The sequence below is a fragment of the Mustela lutreola genome, chromosome 2 (genome assembly GCF_030435805.1).
Source record: "Mustela lutreola isolate mMusLut2 chromosome 2, mMusLut2.pri, whole genome shotgun sequence".
Classification (NCBI taxonomy): domain Eukaryota; kingdom Metazoa; phylum Chordata; class Mammalia; order Carnivora; family Mustelidae; genus Mustela; species Mustela lutreola.
In genome coordinates, this window is record NC_081291.1 from 190,738,384 (window position 1) to 190,759,228 (window position 20,845).

General features: G+C 35.0%; 1 protein-coding gene across 1 annotated transcript in view; it reads left to right on the forward strand.

The window, feature by feature from the left end:
• GBE1 (1,4-alpha-glucan branching enzyme 1) overlaps window positions 1–20,845 on the forward strand; it is a 278,156-nt gene that overhangs the window by 194,053 nt on the left and 63,258 nt on the right. Inside the window, exons 10-12 of the mRNA XM_059164440.1 lie at window positions 1,446–1,544; window positions 6,861–6,971; window positions 11,287–11,458. Of these exons, the coding sequence (XP_059020423.1) occupies window positions 1,446–1,544; window positions 6,861–6,971; window positions 11,287–11,458 (382 nt within the window). The remainder of the gene's footprint in view (window positions 1–1,445; window positions 1,545–6,860; window positions 6,972–11,286; window positions 11,459–20,845) is intronic.

Here is a 20,845-nt window from a genome sequence, read left to right on the forward strand (position 1 = left end):
TGCTTTATGCCAGATGCTCTTGTCCTACTCAGAATTTGTGGCGTCTATCAGTGAACCACAACAACAGCAACAACCACAAGACCCTTGTCCCATGGATTGTACATTCTAACAGAGAGGAAGGAGGCAAATAATCAAATAGGAAATTATACTGTCCATACTTAAAGTACGATTGTTGAATTGAATCTTTCGCTACAAAATTTGAGGTTTTGGTAATTGGCTATTGGAAGCTATGGATGGGCAGTGTTAGGGCACTGTCTCAAAAGATGTTACTTTAGAGGGAGCCTGGGTGGCTCAGTTGGTTAAGCACCCAACTCTTGATTTCGGCTCAGGTCATGATCTCGGGGTCGTGAGATCCAGCCCTGTGTTGAGCTGCATGCTCAGGGGAGTTTGCTTCTTTCTCTCTGTCCCCCAACTTGTGTTCTTGCTCTTCCTCTCTCTAAAATAAATAAACCAATCTTTAAAGAAAAAGAGGTTAATTTGGCAGCAATTAGAGTAAAGGGAAACTGGAGATGGGGAATTCCATTTGGAAGCATAATGGTCTAAGCAAGGAGTTATGAAGATTAAATAAGACGGTGGCTGTAGAAATGGAGCAAGAGAAAAGGATTTCTTTGAAAGATATTGTAGAGTTAGAATTGCTAATATGTGGCTCATATTGCTAATATGTGGTTCACAGTTGCTGTTATAATATATTTCGCTACGTCTGGGTCCTCGTACCATCTTTTTTTTTTCCTTGTTTATTCAATTATCAGTAATCTAGGAGTGGCATGACAGAGAAGGAAAATACTCTGTGGAAGGGCCTGACATTTGAGTCCTGACTCTACTGTTGAGAACTGTATCTTTAGAGATTCCTTCACCTGAGTGAGCTTCAGTTTCTGTATCTTCTAGATGAAGAGAATCCATCAGATAACCTTAAGACCCATTTCAAGTGTTGCTGACTATAGTGAAAGCCATCATATTGCTTCATTCTTAATGTACTAAGTCGTCTTTCTATCTCATCAGAAGCTAGGTGCTCCCAGAATGCCCTCCATGACAGGACTGTATGCAAACAGAATAAGTATAACAGATACATGCCACATGGATTTTTGTGTTTGATGAAAGCAATAGCAAAGTGTTCATATATTAGCTCAAAAGTAAGTCTAAGAAACTATGTTTTAGCAGTAATCGTCTTATTTTTTTGTGTGTTCACTTTGTGATACTAAGGAGAAGAAAAAAAATTCGCCTCTTGAGATTGAAGTTGTCTTGCTTTGAAAAGCATTACACAAAAGGTTAGTGGGAAATGAGATATACTGTCAGAGTTGTAACTACTTTTACTTGGAGTGCCAGAACACTCCAAAAATATGTGCTCCCATTTACTGTTTTTATTTATTAGCCCAGAATTTACTGTATAAAAAAAATACTCAGAATCTGACAATGTGAATTGATAATGCTGATATATTTTATTTCAGGACGTATCAGGCATGCCTGCTCTCTGTTCTCCGATTTCCCAGGGAGGGGTTGGCTTTGACTATCGATTAGCCATGGCAATTCCAGATAAATGGATCCAGGTAAGATTTCATGCAATTTTTTCCCGTGTAAATCCTATGTATTATGTTGATTTATTTATTATTTCTTTCATTTATTTCTTAATTTGTGGTCATTAGTTAAAATATTATAATTATTATAATTGAAGTATTAACTTTTCTCATTAGCATGTTGATTCTTGTGCTTTTTAATAAGATACTTCACAGACTTCTAAAAATTCTAGTTTATTCATACTTGAGTTATTCAGACAAGAGGAAGATATTAATATAATGTTAGCTGTGTATTTGGAATTTTACATTATCCAGTTTTATGAAACTTCAGAGCTCTATATTTAAAACACATTAAATGTCATCAAGGCATCCATTTCTGCTTCCAGATCATCAGCGTAGAAGTAACTCCTTAATTCCCGAGACTTGCTTCATAGCATGTTTTTTCCTCAACAGATTTGGATTTATCCATTCCTTTATTTAACATTTAGAAATCCTTACCATGTGTCAAGCACTGGGGATGAATAATTGTACATGACACCTTGCACATAATTAATATAATTTTATTAAATTTAATGACATTTTAGTACCTTGGATTATATTTTGTTTTATTTAACATTTGTCTAAAAGACCAATGTTCTTTTATGTAGACTTAGATTTGACCTATAGCATTTCTGAGTGGCTATGTCCAAAAGCATAGGCTTAATAAGTGTAAGAAGTCAGCTCTGTCTCGAAAAATCATAGCCTTCTGATAAACCCTTTGGTACAGAGGTGAACTGGTGCCTTTACATCACAGTGATAGACCCACTGAACTTTGGATGGAAAAACCATGGAGCCCACTCTGAAGGAAGTGGGTATTGTAATCCTGTAATCCTTAACTTTCGTTCCTGTGCCCCTAGGCAATTTGTGCAGTGCACAGCTGTGACATTAAATCTTTACCAACATAATTTCTGCTTCTCCATTTATAATGATTCCTTAGACATTGTCAAGTTAAAAAAGCAAATGTTTTCTAGAGATGACTCAGAAATCAAAGAAACAAGTATGTATTCTAGCTTCAGCACCTGGGAAAGTTGCTTTATATCTGTCATTTTATAAAAATACTGTTACCTTCAGTTTTCTCACTTTGGTGTAAGGGTCTTTAACATTTGGTTTAAGGGTCTTTACCACCATTTTTAAGGATTTCTAATCTTCCACACAAACTTCCCTCACGAGTGCAAATCTTCCTTTTTTCACCTCCTACTGGAAAGCCTTCACCAGTTTTTGTGCGGATTCAAGAATATTTCAAGGTGTATAGAAACCTAGAATTATAGCCCACAGTGGGATATTTCCTTTTCTGAACAACGATGACTGCTTTAAAAGAAAGAATTAATTTACCTTATGAAAAATAAGGTAATGCTCAAGGTACTATCCTAGTCAGTACCTCATAAGAATGGAAAAATATATTGTCCTGTGTTTAGAATATGACCACTGTGTCTTCTTAGATCATGAATTCTCTAAAGGCAAATGTCATCTTCTGTTTTATGTAATTATTTAAAAATCTTTGCATCACCAAAGTGGTTAGTAAGACAAGAGACAGTTAAAATAATATTTTATAAAACTCAGTGATTTACCCTACTTATGTAATTTGTGCATTTAAAAAGATAATTCCATTAATGACTACTGTTTCCCCAATTGTCAGTAAAGCATACAAGAGTATTAATCCAAATGGTAGCTTTACTCAGAATGTATGTGGGATTCGTCATGATCTACCCAGAGGGTCTGAGTTAGATTAGAATGCTAGATTTCATTCATATTTTTGTTGTTCAAAAGCAAATTATTTACCACTTTCTACTTCTGTTAGTTCAAAGTTAGTAGTTTGGAATATCATATTTAATCACTTACTGAACAAACATTTTCCAATCTAAAATATGGCAGATTTGCAGCATCTCTTTTCATTTTATTTGGTCGTTTTTGTTACCTACCTACCTTTTATCACTTTTTTTTTAAAGTATTTATTTATTTATTTAATGGAGATCACACGTAGGCAGAGAGACAGGCAGAGAGAGGAGGGAGCAGGCTCCCTGCTGAGCAGAGAGCCCAATTCGGGGCTCAATCCCAGGACCCTAGGATCATCACCTGAGCCGAAAGTAGAGGCTTTAACTCACTGAGCCACCCAGGCGCCCCCCTTTTATCACCTTTTTATATTAAATTGATGTAAGTATTTAGTTGAATTCATTCATTTATACATTAATTGCACCAAATATTTTAAGTACCTTATATTTTTTTATTATATAAAGTTCCTCAATTAAACTTTTTGTATGAAGATAATTGCAGATTCCCATGCAGTTTTAAGAACAGTTGTAATGCAGTGAGATCTGGTGCAGTCTAAACCAGTGTTCCCCAGTGGTAATGTCTTGCAAAGTTAGAGTACATTCTCACAGCTAGGATACTGACATTTGATGTAGTTAAGGTACAGAATATTCCATCACATAAAGTTCTTTCATGTTGTCCCAATCACTTTTTAACCTGTGGCACCCACTAATCTGATCTCCATTTCTGTAATTTTCTTTTCATTTCAAGAATGTGATATAACTGAAATCATATACTATGTCATCTCTTGAGATTGCCATTTTTCACTCAGCGGAATTCCCTGGAGATTCATATAGATTCATTTCATATAGATTCTCTGGTTGCATGTATCAGTAGTTTATTCCTTTTTTTTCCTGAATGATATTTCAGGGTGTGGATATACCATGGTTTGCTTAGTCATATACCCATTATAGATGTCAATATTGTTTCTAGTTTGGGGCTATTATAAATAAAGCTGCTTTAAACATGTGTGTGCAGATTTTGTGTGGCCATAAATTTTAATTTATCTAATATAAATGCACAAAAGTGCAGTTATTGGATCATATAGTAGTTGGATATTTATTTGAGGAATTGGATATTTAATTTTTTAAAGAAACTGCCAGACTTGTCCAGAGCAACTGTACCATTTACATTCCCACCAGCAATGTTGCAAAGATCCAGTTTCTGCATATTCTTGCACCTATTTTAGTCATTCTGTAATAGGTATGTAGTGATATCTAACTATGGTTTTAAAATTTGCATTTCCTTAGTGGCTTACGATGATGAACATCTTTTCATGTTTTTATTTGCCTTCTCTGTATCCTCCTTGATGAAATGTCTATTCATATCTTTTGGCCATTTTCTAATTGGATCATTTGTTTGCTGTGGAATTTTGAGAGTTCTTTATATAATTTAAATTAAACTCTTCTATTATATATATGGTTGGTTTTCTCCCAGTCTGCTGCTTCTCATTTTATCCTATTCATGTGAACTTTGACAGAGCAAAAGTTCTTTGTCTATATTAAATTTGATAAAATCCAATTTATCATTGTTTTCTGACAGAGACCTTTCTGGTGTCGAGTCTAATATTTTCTGTCAAACATTTTATACTTTTATATTTAAGTCCATGGTCCATTTTTAATTAATTTTTGTGCAATTAATATTTAAAACTTAGTTTCTTAGTTCAAGTTTCTTTTCCTTCCTTCTTTCTTTCTTTCTGCTGATTTTCGACTTTTCCAGCATTATTTGTTGAAAAGTCTATTCTTCCATAGAATTTTCTTTGCACATTATTCAAAAATCAAGTGGGCATATTTGTGTGGGTCTGTACTTTAGTGCCAGATTGTTGCTGTATCTAATTACCACAAAAGTGTCTTAAAACAACACAACTTTATTGTTATGTAGTTCTCATAGTTCTGTAGGTCACAAATCTAAAATGGGTCTTACTAGACTAAAATTAAGGCCTTGACAAGGCCTCCTTTATTCTGGAGGCTCTAGTTCCCTTGCCTTTTCTGAAGGCTTCTAGGTTTTGGAAAGCCACCTATACTCCTTGGCTTGTGGCCCCTTCTTCCATCTCCAAACCCAGCAAGGTAGCATCTTCAGATTTCTCTCTTACTCTGACAACTCAGGAGAACTGACAACTCCCCTTTTTGAGAAAGATCCCTATAATTACATTGGACCCATCCAAGTTATTCAGGATAATCTTTCCATTTCAATGTATTTAACTTTATCATATCTCTAAAGTCCTTTTGCATGTAAGACACCATGTTCACAGGCTCTGGGCATTAGGATGTGAACATCTTTGGGTCGTCACTATTCTGCCTAACACAATCTGCTGTCTGGTGTCTTAACGATTCACACTAAAATTATGAGAGACGGCTAAGCACATCTGAATTCCATAGGCCAAAAATCAACAAAGGAAGATTCAAGGAGGCCTGAACCCCATGTCTTGTACCAGAATTTGCCCGAATTTTGCATTAGTTGCTGTGTAAAAAATGACCACAAATCTAATTTCTCAGTTGCTATTTATGGTTTCTTCAGAGGACATCCATCCTATTCCAAGGTCCCACCCCCACTTGAGGTAAAGGATTGCACAGAGATCTGAATATGGAGGAACAGGAATCATGGGGACCATCTTAGAATGCTGCCTATCAGAGTGCAATTGACACTTTGGACAGAAGAATGAATGCATGCTCAAAGAATCTACTGAGTAGAAGAAAGAGGCTATTTTTAGGAATAACTTCCAAGAGCACCAGCTTTATAGGCTAGACAGAGGAACAGACACTGCAGGATGCTGGAAAACAAAACAATCAAGAGTTTCACACTGGTAGGCTGAGAAGGAAAGTGCTTCACGGGAAGGGATAGAGTCAGCACTCTCAACATGTACAAGAAATACTTGCCTGAGAAAGAGAAATTATTACCTAAGAGACAGTCATCCACAATCTTGGCAGGGTCATTTGCATCAAAAGGGAGAAGAAGCCAGACGTAGACTGAGTGATAACTAAAGTGGAGAAAAAAATATGTGGTCTGTAAAGATGGTAATTATTTCATTATAATTAGCCTTTAAACTTTGAAGTAACAGGTTTTTTTTTTTTTTTTTTAGTTATCATTTTTTTAAAGAATGGAACAAAGCATTATTCCTCCTAAAATTTTCTTTATTCAACCTAAAAATGTAGCAAGTATATCTCTTCTTGTGAAAGTGACAGAAAGATATGTGCACAATAACACTTCACTGTGGTCTTAATCAAGAGGTAGCAGAGGAAAAAAAAGGTTGAAAAAAATCCTAAAATGTAATGATCACATCATCTGCACAAAGGCCAACGCACACACCCCCACATACCACATCAGTGTCATTTGGTCAGTCTGTATAAAAGCTGTGATTTTAGTAAAAGTTTAACCAAAGATACTTTGCGGCACGGTTACCCTTGTATCTATATGTCAAGGATTGATACGATGGATGTCCTCAGATAGTGACTTAAGGTAAGAACAGTAATGGTTTATTCAAATTATTTTCTCTCTTGCATTTAGCTACTTAAAGAGTTTAAAGATGAAGATTGGAATATGGGCAATATTGTGTACACACTCACAAACAGACGCTACCTGGAAAAGTGCATTGCTTATGCAGAGAGCCATGATCAGGTAAATGAAATTAATGTGTATAAATTAATTGTGTCTCTCTCTGTATTTATTAACATATCTAATACAAACATCTTAATACAAATTTCTATAGTTTAATACAGTTCATATAACTTGTATCTATCTTTACGTCAAAACTCATACTTGAAAAACATTTTTAAAATTATTTTGCAAATCTGTAAATTCCAGCTTCAAAATGCAGTACTATTTTTACTCTGCCAAACTGTAATTAAAAATTGAAAATGACACTTGCAAGTGTTCTCTTACATGTTTTCCTTTGTTGTAACAAGAGAAATGTTGGTGCTGATCCAGGTTAATTTTAATTTCCATTTTAGATATCCTTCTAGAGGGTTTCTTTTATGCCTTCTGACAAGCTTTCATCATTCCCATACCCCTGACCCCCACCCCCTAATCACTCAAATCTCTTGCTAAGTAATCACCCTGACCCCTGTTTGGTTAGGTTTGGCCCTTCCTTTCTAATGCAACCTGAGGTATTTTCCAAAGAGCAGAGTTCATTTCATCAACACAGATCTTTTGATTGAATCTTCTCATTCAAGGCCACTCATATTCTGGCCTAAGGCACAGTTTCCACTTTCATTCTCTGCTCAACTCTCCAAGCATTTTACTCTTCAGTATGATTACATTCCTACCCATTCCTGAATAGGTCAATCTTGTTCCAATCTTGCAGTTTCCCCCACACACCAGCAAATGTCTAGAGCACCTGGGAAGCTTCTATAAAGTCCTACGACCCTGCCTCAGATATCATATTCTCCCTCAAGACCTCATCTAGCTGTATAGGGGGAAATAGTTCCCTCATCCTCCTTCCTTTCCTCACATTTGGGCAGAACATTTGTTTCTATTACCTTTAGATTTCCAGCCTTAGCACTGTGACTGCTCCTAGTGGTTGTTCAAAAAGCCTAAGTAAATGCAGGAACAAAGGCCATTTAGTTTTTTAAATCCCTATTAATCCTCATAAGCATAAGCAACAAAAAATATGCTCTTCATACATTAAAAAGGAGAGAATAGAAATTTTTAAAATTGTTTGCATGGGGCTCCTGGGTGACTCACTCAGTTAAGCGTCTGACTCTTGATTTCAGCTCAGGTCATGATCAGGGTTCTGAGATCAAGCCCCACATCTGGCTCTGTGCTCAGCATGGAGTCTGCTTGAGAGTCTCTCTCTCCCTCTCTCTGCTCCATCCCTGACTCACATTGTTTCTCTCCTCTCTCCCTAAAATGAATAAATAAATAAAATTTTAAAAAAAAAGAAATTATTTGTAGTATGTTTATGAAGAAAATTGAAGCTCAAACAATAAGTCTGTTATTTTTGCAGAAATTGACCATTTAAGGTAGAGAAGTACATTTTCAGGTGTCCTCTTTAGTTAGTAAGAAAGTGTAAGTAGACCAGAGGTTAGCTACTAAGGCCCATGGACCAAGTTCTGCCTGCTGCCTGTTTCTGTAAAGGTAATTGGACACAGCCATATTTAACTGCGTATGTATTATCTGTGGCTGCCTTTGAGCCAAAATGGCAGATTTAAGTAGTGGAAACTGAGAAAGTGGCCCACAATGCCTAAAATATATACTGGGTAGCCTTTACAGAAAGTTTTCTAACTCAGATATAAGCCTATATTAAATTTCTTATTTTCCAAATCAGGGCGCAGCTTTCTTTTCAACTTAAATTGGCCATAAAGCAGATCAACTAAATACCTACAAAAAATGAGACCCAAAAGCTAAAAAAATCAAAAATGGATAATTTGAATTTAAGCATGGAGGAACTCTTACCAAATACATAAAAATATGAAAACTAAAATACTTGTATAATTTCTTTACATTGCACATTTCTAGCAATTATAATAGATTTTGAGCTCTCTAGATATGTTTACTTCTATATAAATGAATAAAAGAATAAATGAATTGATTAAACAAATTGAAAATGAAACAGATTATTTTCATATTTTTATCCCAAAATGTATAGAAAATTATAGACTTATCAAGAATTATTTCATATTTTAAGATTTAGGTAATTTTGCCTTTTATTACCAATTGTCAGAATGTATAAAAAGATTCAGGTTTCCTAGTTCTTTCTAAAAGCAAAAACACAGTGCCTGGTTGGCTTAGTGGTTAAGCATCTGCCTTCGGCTCAGGTCATGATCCCAGGTCCTGGGATGGAGCCCCACGTCAGGCTCCCTGCTCAGCGGGGAACCTGCTCCTCCCTCTTTCCCAACTCGTGCTCTCTCTCTCTCTCCATCTCTTTCTCTCAAATAAATAAATAAAATCTTGTAAAAAAAGCAAAAATACATTGACTCTTAAATCTGATGAAATTATAAAGATGTATGTTTATAATGAATAATACAGAAAAATATGCATCAGGGTAGAAATCTAAGCAGAAGTTACAAAAATAATTTTAATAGAATCATAGATTGAAGAAATAAACACAGTTATAGGTAAGTGTATAATTAAACAATTCCAAACAAGGGAAAAGGACAGATTGTTTAAGAACATTATTGCTGAGTCACCTGGGTGGCTGAGTCTGTGAAGCATCTGCCTTCGGCTCAGGTCATGATCCTAGACTCCTGGGATCAAGCCCCGCAACGGGCTCCCTGCTGAGTGGAGAGTGTGCTTCTGCCTCTGCCTGCCTCTCCCCCTGCTTGTGTTCTCTCACTCTCTCTCTGTCAAATAAAAAAAAAAATTTAGAAAAGGAAAAAGGAAAAGAACCAGTACTGCCTAGTAGCTATTTAACAAGTATATATACATTGTCTTCAAACTTTTTTAACAATGTAGCTTATTATTGAATCTCGTTATATAGCACCAAAGTTACATGTCGGATTGAAGCTGCATTGTCTTGGTGCAAGTTATTAGTCCATTAGGGCTGCCATAACAGAATTCCACAGACAGGGTGGTCTACACAACAGGAATTTATTTCTCATAATTCTGGAGGTTGGTAGTCCAAGATTAAGGTGTCAGCAGGTTCATTTTCTCCTGAAGCCCCTTCCTTAGGCTTGTAAAAGGCCATCCTCTTCCTGTTCTCACATGGTCTTTTTTTTGTGCACAGTCATTCCTAAGCTCTCTCCTCTTCTTCATATAAGGACTCCACTCTTACTAGGTTATAGCCTCACTCTCATTCAGTCTCAATTACATCTGCCCTCTCTTTAAATATAACCACACTGGAGGTTAAAACTTCAACATGAATTTGGGGAGGGCACAGTTCAGTTCATAACTGCACACATTCACTTTATAAGTTTAGATTTAAAATATTTATCTATAAGTCGGAGAACAAAGAGTCAACTTTGATAAAGAGAAATAGTTTGACTGCAAGTAATATAGATGACAATTACCATCTAATCAAACTCTGAAAATTCTTATGCCAGGAACCATATTCTGAGCTAATTCTTTCTTGGTCCTTAAAAATAAGGACAAAACCCACAGAATGAGTAGATATTCTTCTAACAGCATTTTAAAAAGTCATTTTAATCAAAATCGCTGAGAGATTATAACACATTTGTAAGGAAAAATATTTTTTTCTAAAAAATGAAAATTATTATAATACGGTAAGGAGGTTATGGTTTTATCTCATATATGTTTCACTATCTATTATTTTTTGTCAATGAAAAATATTTTGCATTAGTTAGCCATTTGTTAACCATAAATAGTTCAGATTGTTAAGAAGCCTCCCTTCTGCTACTCAGGATGTTTCGGAATTACCTGACCTATTTATCAACTGTTATGTTTTCATATAAAAACAAACTAATTTTAGATTAGATGTCAAATTGAAGGAGAAAGCAAATTTTAGATTTTAAGGAAAAGCTGTCAACCCTCTGCTGATGGGGACAAGGGTCCATTTTACTATATTTATGTACATATTTTATATATATAAATACATATACATAAATATAAATACATATACATATAAATGATTTTTAAGATAGTCTTCTATTCTTTCAAAACAAACAAAGTCATGGTAATGCAAACTATTTTAAAAATTTATTTCGTATTCTCAACATTATAATAAATATTTATTCCAGTTTTCAGAGAACAGGTATAAGAAATATGCAGGTGGCTTATGCTGAGTTTTCACCAAGCTCTTTAAAAATAAAAATCCGTCCTGAAATAGATGGTGTTGATCTCTGACCAGCTCACCTCATTTTACCCATTCACCTTCTGCATAGAAAGCAACTATTAGAAAACACATGAAATTAATACTAATTCAAACACCTCTCCTACATTGTTTCCCATCCCGTGTAATCATGTGTTATTCTGGTATACATCACAAGTGCTTAGTACTTATTCTTTGCATTTATCTCAGTGACTTTTATTTCCATAGGCACTCGTTGGAGATAAGACACTGGCATTTTGGCTGATGGATGCTGAAATGTATACCAACATGAGTGTTCTGACCCCGTTTACTCCAGTTATCGATCGTGGAATACAGCTTCATAAAATGATTCGACTCATTACTCATGCCCTCGGTGGGGAAGGCTATCTCAATTTTATGGGTAAGTATGAATTGAACACATACCCCATCTATGTTCAGAATGTTAACTAATATTACATATGACATAAATCATCTAGAATAGTTTGAATTACTGCTCAGATTTAAAACAGAAGATTACAACTTTGTTTCTTTCATACACTGTCATCTATAAACTGCACAAATTAAATTACTATGACATCATTGTTATACTAATGTATGGTGCAAGAGTAGTCTAATAGCTGTCATCTTAGTTAATTTTTTTTGTCAACAAGTGGGATGAGCTATTTTTAAAAAACTTATAATTATTCTGAATTTAAACATTGGAGTTTACTTTATTATTTTAGTGCTTGCACATTAAACATAAGAAAGATAAAATTGTCATGCCATAACATATCAAGCTAAGTTTATTGGTTTTTGAGGTAATTGTATATCAGTATGTTTATATTATAAATGTGAAAAACCAAGGCAAAGGATATTGTAATAGACTATATATATATATATATATATATTTTTTTTTTTTTTTTTTTTTTTAAGAGGAAAACTAGGGGGGGGCCTGGATGGCTCAGTGGGTTAAGGCTCTGCTTTCAGCTCAGGTCATCATCTCAGGCTCTGCTTTCAGCTCAGGTCATGATCTCAGAGTCCTGCTGGGCTCTCTCCTCAGCGGGAAGCCTACTTCTCCCTCTCTCTCTGCCTGCCTCTCTACCAACTTGTGCTCTCTCTCTCTCTTTGTGAAATAAATAAATAAAATCTTTTAAAAAAAATAGGAAAACTATATATAGTCAAAGGTCTTTATTATCCGAAGGATCTTGAATAATGAAATACAGAAGTCAACTAATAATATTTTCTGTTCTATTTGGTCTAAAACTGTTATTTGAGCATTTGAGTTTTAGATTTCACCAGTTTTCACACTAGAGAGAGATAGAAAGGCTGGGAAGTATATATGAAAGGCTGACTTATTTTTCTATAGTACAAACCTTAGAGTTTCAAATTAATTCATTTCTATCTGGAAGTTTTTTTAAGGAACCTCAGATTGGACTTTTAAAAGTCTCTGTAGATAAATAAGTAAGTAAGTAAGTAAGTAAGTATCTCTGTTACTTGCTAACAAGGTTAGGAAGCCCAGCCATATAAACTATACACCATATTTCACCTGTATGGCCTGTACCTTTGGGTGTATTCCTCTCAAAACAAATTTTGATCAATAAAATCTGTTTAATATTCCTGAGTTGTCCAGAAGTGACCTTCCCAAGGAGGGAGACTGTACTCAGCCAGTCAGGTCACAGGCCAGGTTCCCTGAGTGGATTTTGTAGTTGTTAAATTCATAAATAAAAGTTGGCCTCAGTTCTTTAAAAGCAACTGGTCCTCCCTGACCCAATAAATATTGTTCACAAATATAGCTTTTCCAGTAAGGCCTTATTTGTACAATCAGTTTATTCGATTATATCCTAATAAAAAGATAGGGTCTATGAACCTATATAAATATGTCACCATGTAAAGTAAGAAGAAGTGGGGGTTTAGTGAGAGATTTTTTTTTAAATGTTTTATTTCATTTACAAAAGCAGTTCATGAAGTTATTACAGTTGAAGATCACTTAAAAAAACAAACAAACAAACAACAGATTGCACTTCTGTTTATGTGTGGAAACTATAACAGTTTTCCAAACAGAGAACCAAAATAAAACCTCCGAGTTCATGCAGTCAGTCCTATGTCATTAATTAAAACACACTACATTCAAAATTCTAGTGATCTTGGAGCACCTGGCTGGCCCAGTGAGTAGAGCATGCAACTCTTGTTTCTCAGGGTCGTGAGTTTAAGCCCCACACTGGGCATGGAGCCTACTTAAAAAAAAAAAAAAAAAAAAAAAAAAATTACTAAAAAGAAAAAAAAATCCTTAAAAAAAAGAATTCTAGTAATCTTGACTCAATTTACTGCTTTAGTCTGGACGTTGTGTAGGCAACGTCAATTTAGAAGCCTATAACTAATGAATGGAGAGGATGGGTAGTTCGAACTACGTAATAAAGTCCTTTCCCTGAGACTGTCATCCTTTGTTGAAGACAGTTCTAGCCTATAGCACGTAACAGAACCTGCAGGCAAGCATCAGACTATCAATACATGACAGAGATTTAACAGCTCTAGTTAAATATTGATAATTTTTAAATAAGAAAAGTCTGATGCAAATTCATGCTAAGAATTATTTCCTGAGTCTTGGTATATATTCCATGAGGGTAAAAATGGGTCATGGACAGCTAGGATATTAACAAATCTCAGTAGCTTCATAAACTTTTTGAAGTATTTATATTAATAGTCAACTGCATATATTCTACCTAGGGCAAGCTGAGCATCTCTTCTGTTTTGGAAACTCTTCCCATAGTAACAATAAATAGTAACAATAAATAAACATAATTATTTCTAACATATCTATAAGGTCTATAAAGTGAATATATTTGTGGTATCAAATATAACCTTGAGATTATTTTTTGCTATAGGACTAAGAGAGCTTTGAAGTTCTATTCTGTCCTTAAAACAAATGGCTCCTAATGCTTAACACCAGTATTAACACCTTTTTTTTTTAATTTCCTCTGTCTTATTATCTAAGTCTTAGCATTTCTCTACAGGTATTAAAATCAGTAATCTCCAAATAGCTCTAAAATTTCTGATTATTGGTATTGTTTTATGAAGTTTAATATTTCCCTGTGAGCTATCATGACTTTATATATATTTTTTTCTATTTCCTGATCATGTCACTGTCCTGCCTAATGGCTTCAATGACTAGTGTCCTCCAGCTGACCTGTAAGTCTCACATTAATGGTCTCCTGTGGGTCTCCGTGTTGATCGCTCTGCTCCAGCCAAGCAACCCTTCTTTCAGTTCATTGAATGTACTAACCTCCTTCCATTCTGAGCTCTATACATTTGCAGTTCTCTTTTCTCTGAATCATTCCACTCAAACACACCCTCCCATACCTGAGCAAATCCTTCATCTGCAAATCTCATTTCCTTGGGGAAGCTTTTCCTAAATCCTCATGCTATGCTAGTTTTCCCTGTTATACATTTTTATATTACCCTATACTTACCTTTCAGGGCACTTAACAAAATTACATTTAAAAAACTATTAAATATATTACTCTTTTGGTAAATTTAAGACTCAGTGAAAATAGGGGCCATCTGTATCTTAGTCACTATTTATATCTCCAGGAACTAGTAGCAACTGGCACAATATCTAGCACATCACAAGGCTTTCACTTTTTCTAAAAAAAGGATATCAGGTAGATGTATATGTATGTAATAAATAGATAAATAAATATATATTTATATTTATAAAAAATACAACCTTGTAATATTTTTAGCAGTAGTTCATTAGCTGTAATCACCAGGTATAGTTATAAGCAGAGTAATTTTTTTTCAAGTGGTATGTAAGAAATTAATATTTAAAAAGATCAATTTAGGAAATTTTTTGAGATTGACTGAAGAGCAACATGGTTGTTTGTTCACGTTTTAGGCATTTTTAAACTTGTTCACTTTTTGGAATTTTATTTTATTTTATTTTATTTTTGGAATTTTATTTTTATTTTTATTTAGTAGAAGAAGAAGTTAAGAGAAGAAAACACATTCGTATAGTTTATTAAAACATGTTTACATACATTCATTAGGCACTTAGATATGTGTTCTATTCATAACAAATTATTAGGATCAACACTAATTTCCTCAGAATGATGCCAGTTTGGCTGTTTTGTTTTGTTTTGCTTATTTTTTGTCTTATATTGTCCTAATTTTGAATTTCAAGAATTTTTTTTCTCTCTGATTAAAGGAGAGGAATATTTGCTGTGAATTTTTTATTTGCTAGACTATTTTAACTGGCTATGAATAAATACATTTATATTTCTTATTCTTCTATCATTTAATCATCTGAAAGAATCAAATACAGTAGAGGGGAGCAGGGATGGCTAAATTATGTTTATATTTTTATCATTGATCATAAGAGAGTTAAAATAATAAATATGAACGAAAGTAAATTTATATTAACATGGCATTCTGTATTTTCTAAAGCACTTTCATATGCATCATCTAACTTAATCTTCACTTTTTTTTTTTTTTAATATCATGTCTTCGTTTAAAAGAAACCTTGGGAAAAAGTTAGAGGTGTACTAAGGTATGGTAGGTCAATGTCCCAAGTCACATTTTGCCAAAACTGCAACTCGCGAAGGTAAAGGGGCATGGGTAATGTTGTACAGCTAGAAAATACTGCAGCTGGTTGGTGGTCTTTTCCTTCTGATTTCCAATTTGAGAAAATTAAAAAAAAAAATTTTTATATCAATATGTAGATTAGCCACCACAGTATAATTAATGAATATCTTTTAGGAAAAGGTAGAGCAAAGCGATTAAAAATACACTCTGAGGGGAAATCCAAGAGCTCTAGCTGCGTGACTTGGCTGGGATGCATTCCTTCTGGGCCTTCGTTTGCTCAGGGATAAAATGAAGTACCACCTGCCACAGGGGACCGTTTTGAGGGTGAAGTGATTTAATATGGATGCAAGACTCAGAATATTGCTAGGCACATAGCTCGTTATTAACTTTTATTTAAATTAAGTTAATTGAATTAAAATTAAAATTATGGTTAGCTTTTTAATATTATTAATTATTCCATTAAATAAATAGGTCCTGGATACTGTTGTTCCTGTTCCATCTAAGAGTATTTCTTCAGAATCTTGCCTAATGGTACAATGCTTAAACTAAAAATGTCTTAAAATGTTTCATTCATTTCCTCTTTAAAACATGAGTAAATGCAATAATTCTTTGTTAGAAATCAAGGAACATTTTCCAAGTTGATATATGGGGTAAATTAAACCGTATCTGTAGTAAGTCTAAGAGTAAATATTAATTCTTTTGTTTTTAATTCATAGTGACATTTACTGAATGTTACTGCCAAAACAGCTTACTTAGCTTTCATGTATGAAGGGGTCTGAGGGTTACCTCAGCTAGTTTTCATTTCTAGAATGACTTCTAGGATATATATTGATCGGTTAACATTTATTATGTATCTACTATATGGTATCTGTGTATTGGTCTTTGCGGGCAGTAGATAAAACTTAATGTTTTTCCGGCATACCTGTACAGAGAATTCCTATATACACAGAAACAGAGATAAAGAAGGCAGATTGATTTAAAGTAAGTTCAATTTTAAAAGTTAGTAAATTTGAGATACATATCAATTTAAACTACTAATTTAACATGCATAACACATTCTAGAATATGTTTTAACACAATTTGTAAAATTCCTTCATGCTCCAGACATTTATATGTATCCACTGTGTACCAAGCATTGCTAAGTGGCAGATATTCTTAGGTGAAAAATAGTTCTTGCCCTCAAGGTCTCAGAACCCAAAAGGGATTACAGACAAGTAAGCAGACAATTATCTTTATACTAGTGCATGCACTAGATACAGTGATAGAGATAAGCAGAAAATGTCATATAAATATGTAGGAAACTGGGTTAGGACATTGTTGGTGGAACTTTTAAGCAACTTTAGTTAGACAGATGTAGAATAGAAAGGCACAAGGAGGCCTTGCTATGAAATCAAAGTCAAGTAGGAATAAGACTGATGTACTGGAGTGAGATTGAAGTCATTTGGAAATATTAGACTTCAAATAAATTAAAAAATTGGGTCTATGGAAATGAATTTAGTGATCATTCCTTGATTAGAAAGTTAAATGAAAAAATGTGGTTGTTGGGGTTCCTGGTTGGCTCTGTCAGTTAAGAATCTGCTTTCAGCAGCCCGGGAAAAGAAGTCTGTAACATACAATGGTAAAAATATTAGATTGGCAGCTGACTTATCCCCAGAGACCTGGCAGGCCAGAAAGAGCTGGCATGATATTTTCAGAGCACTAAACGAGAAAAACATGCAGCCAAGAATACTATATCCAGCTAGGCTATCATTGAAAATAGAAGGAGAGATTAAAAGCTTCCAGGACAAACAACAACTGAAAGAATTTGCAAATACCAAACCAGCTCTACAGGAAATATTGAAAGGGGTCCTCTAAGCAAAGAGAGAGCCTACAAGTGGTAGATCAGAAAGGAACAGAGACCATATACAGTAACAGTCACCTTACAGGCAATACAATGGCACTAAATTCATATCTCTCAATAGTTACCCTGAATGTGAATGGGCTAAATGCCCCTGTCAAAAGACACAGGGTATCAGAATGGATAAAAAAACAAAACCCATCTATATGTTGCCTCCAAGAAACACATTTTAAGCCCGAAGACACCTCCAGATTTAAAGTGAGGGGGTGGAAAAGAATTTACCATGCTAATGGACATCAGAAGAAAGCAGGAGTGGCAATCCTTATATCAGATCAATTAGATTTTAAGCCAAAGACTGTAATAAGAGATGAGGAAGGACACTATATCATACTCAAAGGGTCTGTCCAACAAGAAGATTTAACAATTTTAAATATCTATGCCCCCAACGTGGGAGCAGCCAACTATATAAACCAATTAATAACAAAATCAAAGAAACACATAAACAACAATACAATAATAGTAGGGGACTTTAACATTCCCCTCACTGAAATGGACAGGTCATCCAAGCAAAAGATCAGCAAGGAAATAAAGGCCTTAAATGACACACTGGACCAGATGGACATCACAGATATATTCAGAATATTTCATCCCAAAGCAACAGAATACACATTCTTCTCTGGTGCACATGGAACATTCTCCAGAATAGATCACATCCTCGGTCCTAAATCAGGACTCAACCGGTATCAAAAGATTGGGATCATTCCCTGCATATTTTCAGACCACAATGCTCTAAAGCTAGAACTCAACCACAAAAGGAAGTTTGGAAAGAACCCAAATACATGGAGACTAAACAGTATCCTTCTAAAGAATGAATGGGTCAACCGGGAAATTAAAGAAGAATTGAAAAAAATCATGGAAACAAATGATAATGAAAATACAACGGTTCAAAATCTGTGGGACACAACAAAGGCAGTCCTGAGAGGAAAATATATAGCGGTACAAGCCTTTCTCAAGAAACAAGAAAGGTCTCAGGTACACAACCTAACCCTACACCTAAAGGAGCTGGAGAAAGAACAAGAAAGAAACCCTAAGCCCAGCAGGAGAAGAGAAATCATAAAGATCAGAGCAGAAATCAATGAAATAGAAACCAAAAAAACAATAGAACAAATCAACGAAACTAGGAGCTGGTTCTTTGAAAGAATTAATAAAATTGATAAACCCCTGGCCCGACTTATCAAAAAGAAAAGAGAAAGGACCCAAATAAATAAAATCATGAATGAAAGAGGAGAGATCACAACTAACACCAAGGAAATACAAACTATTATAAGAACATACTATGAGCAACTCTACTCCAACAAATTTGACAATCTGGAAGAAATGGATGCATTCCTAGAAACATATAAACTACCACAACTGAACCATGAAGAAATAGAAAGCCTGAACAGACCCATAACCAGTAAGGAGATTGAAACAGTCATTAAAAATCTCCAAACAAACAAAAGCCCAGGGCCAGACGGCTTCCCGGGGGAATTCTACCAAACATTTAAAGAAGAACTAATTCCTATTCTCCTGAAACTGTTCCAAAAAATAGAAATGGAAGGAAAACTTCCAAACTCATTTTATGAGGCCAGCATCACCTTGATCCCAAAACCAGACAAGGATCCCACCAAAAAAGAGAGCTATAGACCGATATCCTTGATGAACACAGATGCGAAAATACTCAACAAAATACTAGCCAATCGGATTCAACAGTACATTAAAAAGATTATTCACCACGACCAAGTGGGATTTATTCCAGGGCTGCAAGGTTGGTTCAACATCCGCAAATCAGTCAATGTGATACAACACATCAATAAAAGTAAGAACAAGAACCATATGATACTCTCAATAGATGCTGAAAAAGCATTTGACAAAGTACAACATCCCTTCCTGATCAAAACTCTTCAAAGTGTAGGGATAGAGGGCACATACCTCAATATCATCAAAGCCATCTATGAAAAACCCACCGCAAATATCATTCTCAATGGAGAAAAACTGAAAGCTTTTCCGCTAAGGTCAGGAACACGGCAGGGATGTCCATTATCACCACTGCTATTCAACATCGTACTAGAGGTCCTAGCCTCAGCAATCAGACAACAAAAGGAAATTAAAGGCATCCAAATCGGCAAAGAAGAAGTCAAATTATCACTCTTCGCAGATGATATGATACTATATGTGGAAAACCCAAAAGACTCCACTCCAAAACTGCTAGAACTTATACAGGAATTCAGTAAAGTGTCAGGATATAAAATCAATGCACAGAAATCAGTTGCATTTCTCTACACCAACAGCAAGACAGAAGAAAGAGATATTAAGGAGTCAATCCCATTTACAATTGCATCCAAAACCATAAGATACCTAGGAATAAACCTAACCAAAGAGACACAGAATCTATACTCAGAAAACTATAAAGTACTCATGAAAGAAATTGAGGAAGACACAAAGAAATGGAAAAATGTTCCATGCTCCTGGATTGGAAGAATAAATATTGTGAAAATGTCTATGCTACCTAAAGCAATCTACACATTTAATGCAATTCCTATCAAAGTACCATCCATCTTTTTCAAAGAAATGGAACAAATAATTCTAAAATTTATATGGAACCAGAAAAGACCTCGAATAGCCAAAGGGATATTGAAAAAGAAAGCCAACGTTGGTGGCATCACAATTCCGGACTTCAAGCTCTATTACAAAGCTGTCATCATCAAGACAGCATGGTACTGGCACAAAAACAGACACATAGATCAATGGAACAGAATAGAGAGCCCAGAAATAGACCCTCAACTCTATGGTCAACTAATCTTCGACAAAGCAGGAAAGAATGTCCAATGGAAAAAAGACAGCCTTTTCAATAAATGGTGCTGGGAAAATTGGACAGCCACATGCAGAAAAATGAAATTGGACCATTTCCTTACACCACACACAAAAATAGACTCAAAATGGATGAAGGACCTCAATGTACGAAAGGAATCCATCAAAATCCTTGAGGAGAACACGGGCAGCAACCTCTTCGACCTCTGCCGCAGCAACATCTTCCTAGGAACAACGCAAAAGGCAAGGGAAGCAAGGGAAAAAATGAACTACTGGGATTTCATCAAGATCAAAAGCTTTTGCACAGCAAAGGAAACAGTTAACAAAATCAAAAGACAACTGACAGAATGGGAGAAGATATTTGCAAACGACATATCAGATAAAGGACTAGTGTCCAGAATCTATAAAGAACTTAGCAAACTCAACACCCAAAGAACAAATAATCCAATCAAGAAATGGGCAGAAGACATGAACAGACATTTCTGCAAAGAAGACATCCAGATGGCGAACAGACACATGAAAAAGTGCTCCATATCACTCGGC